The 7588-nt window shown below is 35.7% G+C and overlaps 1 protein-coding gene across 1 annotated transcript; it reads right to left on the bottom strand.

Annotated features, from left to right (window-relative positions):
* Positions 1 to 1196: 1196 nt before the first annotated feature.
* On the bottom strand, positions 1197 to 5236 carry LOC112519342 (plant UBX domain-containing protein 4-like). Its single transcript, XM_025127400.1, has 4 exons — positions 5030 to 5236; positions 3284 to 3569; positions 2509 to 2604; positions 1197 to 1854 (listed from the first exon to the last, which is right to left on the bottom strand). Exons 1-4 carry the CDS (start codon positions 5176 to 5178, stop codon positions 1489 to 1491), a joined length of 897 nt encoding a protein of 298 aa, XP_024983168.1. The 5' UTR covers positions 5179 to 5236; the 3' UTR covers positions 1197 to 1488.
* Positions 5237 to 7588: the final 2352 nt, after the last annotated feature.

The raw sequence follows: 7588 nt of genomic DNA, 5'->3' as shown, positions 1-7588 counted from the left end.
AACAAATATAAATTACTTCGTTATTGTACATAAATTAAATTATAAAAAAATTAAATTAAAAAATTACACAAAAAAATTAAAGAATTTCAAATAGTTAATTTGATATTAATATCGATATATTTTTGTTAAAATTTTATGATATCTTCAAACATATATTTTATTCAAAAATAAAAACATCATTGTTTTATCAAAATCACATAAAACCATATTATAACATCGACTGAGATAAAGAATAAAATAAAATATTAAAATCATGATATATCTCGCTGCATTGCGCGAGTACGCTTCTAGTAAAATTTTTATAAAGATAATAATTAAGTATTTTATTATAACTAAAGATTATCCTAATTATATTTTAGATTTTGTATATTCAAAATGAGATGTCTATCTCGTATTTGATTATGTTTATCTATAATTAGTTACACGGATTCAAAAAATAAAGTTTTGATAAGTTATATTTACGCATAATTTACTTGTGATTTTGAATTTTAAGTAATATGCATTAATAAACAGCGCTTTATACATAAAAAATGGTTTTTAAACGTTTTTATCCAATACTTTATAATATAATATAGATAATTAGTAATGGTTAAGACGATTAATGTGGTTATACGATACAACTTTTTTTGCATTAATAATGATACAAGCTAAAGAGAATATCAAGTTAGTAAAATTTTACATTGGACGTTTATATCAGTTACATTTTGTGTTATCGCATTGTTTTGAATTCATTATAGAGATGGCACGGTCGTCTTATCCGAGCCTTAATCGGTTAAGCCGATTGCCTGATAAAAATGGTAGTAACCAATTATAATTATTATTAGGCCTGTTTTTTTTTAGCAAATTACATGAAAAAATAACGTACTTTAACTTGATTCCTATTTTGAAAAACGTAATTCCAAAATTCCATTTTGGTACTTAAGATATAAAGTTTTAAACATTTAAATACCCGAATAACCGGTTGAAGCATTAACCTCGACCAGTCTCTAAGGAGTGGCTATGTTTTTCAGTCTCCAAATTTATACCCACACATTATCACCCCCTCGTGGAAAACGCTGACAATGCATAGACAATAAAAAACCAGACTAAGCAAACCCGGTATATCCTACTTAAAAGTAGAATCCGAGGGATGAATGTAAGCAAACATATCATGTATCCCAAAAAGTAGAAAGATAATTTCCATGAACACCTTCGGCTTGTAAAGAGTTGAAGATCAGATATTGGGTACCAATCAAAATTACTAAACAAGAGATCAAATTCTTTGGTTTTAAGACACAAATAGCGCGGCTAAATATGATAATATAATCAGAGAATTAGGTGTTGTTCGGTTGTTTTTCAATTAAGTCCTGTATGGATTAGACCAAATTGTTATTCTGTGGTTACACGGAATAAACAGCTTGAACGATGAATATGGCTATTTTACCCCTCAACCATTCAGCCTATTTAACCCATTAAGCCACAACCGAACAACACCTTAGAAAGCATTACTTAGATTTTCTGGATGACAACCGAGTTGGCAAGGCCAGCCTGCTCAATAGTCTGGCTCAAATCAATGAGTTGCTTCGGTGGGAACCCAACTGTTTGCAGCTGATAATCACTTGACCCATCAGGCCTAGATGCATTAATGAAGGCTCGGATGTCAGCTACAGTATGATGATGGTTGAAGTGGGCAATCATTCGGGTCCCATCGGCTAACCTGAGCTGAATAGAGGTTGATGGCAAAGTAGTGTCTAAAATTAGACCCCTAGAAGGCACAGGGGCGTTTGTGGTATTTGGCACGGGTGCTGGTTCATCCGTGCTCCTACCTAATGTTCTTCCTACACCTTGAAATGCAACTTGGCTTGCTACCGGTTCCTACAAGAAAAATAAAAAGGGTGCGACTTTCAGGCGACTACATAACTTTGTACAACCACACAGTCACTGTGTTGTGTCGTCACCATTGATTTCCAAAGGATCAAGAAAGACATGAGACGAGTTGCAGGCATAACTGGTAATACATGCTCACAAGTAATCTCGTCCCAATTTATTTTTATTTAAGTTTGTCTCAAAATACTACATCCATCCCAAAATAAGTGTCCACGTTTCTATTTATGTTTGTCCCAAAATAGGCGTCCATTTTAAAAAATATATTAATAAATTTCCAAATATTTGAGATTTGATAAGATAGATATATCAATTAAGGGTAAAGTTGTCATTTCTTTAACTAAAAAGTGTAAAAATTATTATGTCCAAAATTGTGAGCCATTTCTATTGTTGACACTTATTTTGGGGAGGGAGTAAAAGTGTCTCCTTCCAAATACATATTGTTATAATTTACTAAAATTTCCAACTCTGAATATAGAGACAGAAGGTTTGTCTCTATTACTAAGGGTAAAATTGTCTTTTGCTAATTAAAGTGTAATAAATTAAACATTGTTTAATTTTATGTGTTTTTTTTGTGGACATATACTTTCGACAGAAAGTATCAACTTGGTTTAAACCGGCTAGAGAGAGAGAGAGAGGACTAACCAGGAAATTCTCATCCCTCCTTATTAGATTGACATGAACAGAGGACCTTCTGTTAGCAGGCTCCAACTCTTTTGGACACTCAGACTTCCTGATGCTCTGCAAAACAAATCACAAAAAGAAAACAATAAACATATGCAGAAATAAGAAAAAAATTGGTTCATGTATATATAGGACATTTTTAGTGTTCGAGAAGATGAAGATAAACAACAACAAAAACGGAAATCGTGAATGTAAATCCGCAAGAAAGTCGCTGGTTTTATGCATATTCAACACAGGAAAAGAACCAAAGGAAGATTGTGAAATGAGGAATTATTGCTTCGTGTACATTAAGAATCAAGCCCTTCACGGAAACAGTCACTTTACTCTTCAGGATAGATCCCACCCTCCCCGGACTCCACCTTTTGGTTGGATATAACAGGCTTGTTTGGTTTGGACATTAAGTGTGCATTTGGTACATAGAGGGGATGGGACAGGACTGGACGGGCTAGAGTGAGGTATGCATGTGAAAGAAATGTGCAAGCTTTTAGGGTTTTAAGTTTACATGGGTAGTTTAGTATTTTACTAATCTTGTACCATCTCCCTGATTTTTATCCCACCTTTTTGGTGGGACAAAAGAGTGCATTTTGTCTCACTCAGTCTTGTCCTGTCCCAGTTTACTGTCGCACCAAACGTGAGACAACAAGTTTTTGTTCTGCCCTGATCCGTTCTGTCCCACATACCAAACGCTCCCTAAGAATCAAACACCTGATAACAAAACTGGTATATTCTCAATTACCTCGAGGAAGGGTGCATTTTCAGGATCATCCAACCTCCTCAATGGTCCATCATTTACAGTGAAACCATTTCTCCAAAAAACAATATTGTGAACAAGATTCTGCGGCTGCTGAGGAGCGGCTGGTACTGCTTCTCCCGAGAGTAATCTACCAGTGCCTGTAAAACTTCTTGAGCTTGAAGAAGGATGAAGATTTTCTACAGGTCCCTCTACACCACCTAACTGCCTTGCTTGCTTAAATATTTCATCCACATCATTAACCTTATTAGGATCTTGGACAAGCATACCACTGCAGATAGGATTGTAACCGATGTCATAAATATGCATCACCAATATTCATCCTTACCCATAGACAACAGCATAGAAGAAGATGAACATAAGACTGAAGTGTGTTCAAAGAGATAACCATAATATATGTTTGTTTGCCTAACTAGCTGAAAAGCTAGCTAATAAACTAGTCATGTTTGGTGGTAACAAATAGCAACTAGATGATAATGTAAAATAACCTAAAGGGCATGTTGAAAAATTAATTGGAAAATGCACAAAAAAGACTATTTATCTCGTCTGCAGAAAATTCTGGGAAAACTTAAAGAGGCATAAAAGCCCTTAAATTAGCTTTCAGAAAACTAGTTTATTGTTAACCAAACAGAGTTTTTTCAATAAGTGCAAAAATAAGCTAGCTTATGCTTGTCAAACATGGCCATAACCTAAGCAAACATCCAAATTGGCCACCTCGATTTATCCCTACCAGATAATAAAAATAAGCTTTCTTGGTTTTTCAAGATCAGCTTCTGAAAACCCATTATTGATCTCTACAAAAATTACTTGTAAAACCTCAAAATTTCCAACAGATTCACATTTTGTTGGTCATGCATGGGAATCATATAAAGCTGTTGCAACAATAATAACTCCATCACAGGTGGCTCAGTATAGCCCGCTGCAAACATCGTCTACTTGCAGATGATGTAAATGATACAAACTCAAATCCTGATATTTTGCTGGAAGAACGTCAATAAATGTTTTCAAACTCATCCCAAACACATGATCTAATTGTGGAGAATACTTCTATAACCAACATGGTCCGACCACGAACATACCCATGACCCTCTTCATTTGTTACAAATCAAGACATCTAGAATGCAGGAAGTCTTTCATTTTCCCTGCTGTTTCAACTTTTAATATGATCAATGTGACAGTGGAAGATCACGGTAAACAACGATCCCAGGCACATAAAGTCTCTAACAAGAATTTTTTAGTCAATAAAAGCTACAAACGACAATTCATCCATGCTTTCTGTCAATAAAAGCTCAACTGAATGAACATGTAACAAAAAGATCATCAAAAATTGAAACCAAATGGAACCCCCAATTACGAGTAACATATGCAACACTTATTTTCAAACAAGCACTTGATCCATTGCATTGAACTCCAATTTCAAAAAAAATCCCTAATTTAAGTAAAATTTAGTTTAAAAATCGCCCATTCCCCTCAAATTTACCACATAACGGTGCAACCTTATTTTTCAAAATCTAAAAAAAAGTATACTCTAATATATTATTCAATAAAACAATAAATTTACCCACACAACCTCCACATTTAAAACAAAGCTTTGCAGGCTCAATTTGATTCAATCAACATGATCGATGATCGATGATCAATAATCTATTGTCGTCACAAACTAATCCAGGATTTAAACGATCAGTGAGAAAGAAAAAGAAATCTAGGGTTTGGAAGTTATCGAAGGGAAACCTCTTTTCGCCGCCGGTATAGTACTCCTGAGGGGCATCCGAGTCGCTGTCAGAATCGTGAGCGGAGGGGCGGTTCAAATCGGAGAGAGTTCGAATGCCGCGGGGACGACTCGTCGATGGTTTTGCCGGATTCTTGTCGCGGGACGCCATTGTTGAGTTCGGTGGCTCAATCGTTGTATTTAATTGGATAGAGATTGTCGAATGTTTTTCTTTCTTTCTTTTTTGAAGGAAATCGAATGGTTTTCTTATTAATTAGTTTTTAATTGATTTTATAAAGTTACACTTTTGGTCCTTGTCGTTGTAAGTTACTATCAAGTCTCGTTTTCTTTGAACTAATTATAGTTTTGGTCATTGTGGTTACTACTGTGTTTCTCTTGAGCTACTTGCATGTGCTTGAGTGTCACCATGAGCATCTTCCTTCTCTGCATATGTCCTCTTCTCAGTCCGTGTTTCCTTTTCTATCTCGTCTGGACCCCACCTAGATGACCATTTACCGTCACGTCGTGCCTCATGCCCAGCACTGCGGTTACCAACATCAAGCCACCTATCAGAGGAAGGTGCTCTATTACAAGGCGTATTATTACCCACATCAACACGACGATCATTTTTCCTGCCCTCTCTTCTACCAAGTAAGCCTGTTTCTCTTTCTTCTTCACGCCAGCGGCGACCACTTTCTGCTTCAATTCCAGTTTTCCTCCAATCTTTCTTGTCCTCAGATCCATCTGAACGCCAAGCCTCCTTCAAATTGGAATCAGMAGAACTTCCAAGAGAGAGGGAACTTGGTGCACGCATTTCCTATATTCATAGTAACAAAGAATATAAGCTTTCCTAGCCGTGTATGGTTATAATATTCCAAAACACAGCAGTAATGTAAAAAAATACTTATGGTGTTTGCTGCAATTTAACCATAATTAATATCAAGGGAGCTGCTGATAAAATTAAAAGAGAAATTATTATTATTATTTATTATTATTACTACTATATATATATATATATATATATATATATATATATAGGAAAACAACAGAAAATGAAAAAAAAATGAGAAACACACGGGTAAATCATTCACTTGGACGGTATGTGCATGTGTATAAAATTAATTTGTAAACAGTTTGTCCCGTATGCAAGTGTGTGTAACATACACACGTGCGTAAAAACCAATAAACAGCTTCAATTACTTGTATGCACATATACATACCATCTAGATGAATAGTTACCAAGATGTTCATTCGTTTATTTTTGTTTATGGGTTTTCCCTGAAAGTGGAGGTTCAAACGAGAACACTTGCATTTTATGAGAATGCGAGAACACTCTTATCACACGTGATAATACACATGAGGGGACCTAGTGGTGTGTGGACGTCGTGTCTTGCAACTTAGGTCGCGTCAAAGGTCGTTTGGGCCTATGATTTACTATCACATGTGATGGTCTTGATGAATCATAGTATCACATCAACAATACATTTATCACATGTGATAATACATGTGAGGAGGCTTGGTGATGTAAGAGCGACTTGGCCTGCAACCTAGATCGTGCCAAAAGTCGTTCGGGTATTTGATTTAGTATCACATGTGACTGTCTATAGTAAAAGGTGTTATCGCGTTCTTCGGAAATATGTTCTCGTTTGAACCCCTCCCTTCCCCTGAATCACCTTATATATATCCAACAAAGATGAATTCTCAGGTGAAACGAGTTATATTATTGGAATATGATTTGGGATCGATGTATGGACTGCAATGTGATTTGGAATTCCAACCGCTCACCAATGGGTTGTCAGAGAAAATGGTCGGAGGGGTTCGTCGAAGAGGGTCGCCGAACTATGGGACAAGGGGAAGAAGAAGACCCGTGGGGTTGGGGTACATTAATGGATTGTACACGTGCTTAAAAACATGTGTATTTTGGAAACCATTAAATAAAAAAAAAGGAAAATAGGTAAAATGACCAAAATGCCCCTTACTTAACGAACAATTTAACAGAGTTAGTGATCAAAGATGATTTCCAAAACAAAATGTGAACCACAGGGACGCTAACTGTACTTATTGCAAGTCTAGGGACAATTTGAAGTTAGTGTGAAATGACAATTTGCTAGTTTTTATATATTTTATGGAACTTTATATCATGTATAATATTAATATGTATATATTTATTTAACTTATATTATATATGGGACCCACAAAATGGGTTGTTATTAAAACTACTATTATGGAGTTTTATGTAAGTTATTAATTTGTTGAGTTGGAAATGACGTGACAAGAAAAAAAAAATACAAAAAATGGGTTTTTACAAAAACCTCCGTTGAAGATGTCGTGTACCGGAAGAAGATTAGGACCAAAGCTGTTACGCAAGATATTAGTGGGAAGCCTCGAACCACCACCACTTAAAGTCATTAGTGGATCTCTAGTAGTTGAGGAAACTGCCGACGATTAGGCAAGTCCTCAACCACTAAAGCTAATCCGCCTACAGATGAATTTGTGTCATCCGACATGTAAAAGGACCACATGGAAACGTGCATCCTTGACAAAAAAGGATTATCACACCGGGATGACATGAACAACGTCTA

The sequence above is a fragment of the Cynara cardunculus genome (genome assembly GCF_001531365.2).
Source record: "Cynara cardunculus var. scolymus isolate 2C chromosome LG 10, CcrdV1, whole genome shotgun sequence".
Classification (NCBI taxonomy): domain Eukaryota; kingdom Viridiplantae; phylum Streptophyta; class Magnoliopsida; order Asterales; family Asteraceae; genus Cynara; species Cynara cardunculus.
Note: the sequence above shows the minus strand (reverse complement) of the source record. Positions and strands in the feature narration are given on the sequence as shown.

What these genes read in the sequence shown, in the direction of transcription:
- LOC112519342 (XM_025127400.1), bottom strand. Translation starts at nt 5,178, where the DNA reads ATGGCGTCCCGCGACAAGAATCCGGCAAAACCATCGACGAGTCGTCCC. An exon ending in TATACCGGCGGCGAAAAGAG is followed by an intron (nt 3,570 to 5,029) that starts GTTTCCCTTCGA and finishes TCCTATCTGCAG; the next exon opens with TGGTATGCTTGTCCAAGATC. An exon ending in AAAATGCACCCTTCCTCGAG is followed by an intron (nt 2,605 to 3,283) that starts GTAATTGAGAAT and finishes TTTGTTTTGCAG; the next exon opens with AGCATCAGGAAGTCTGAGTG.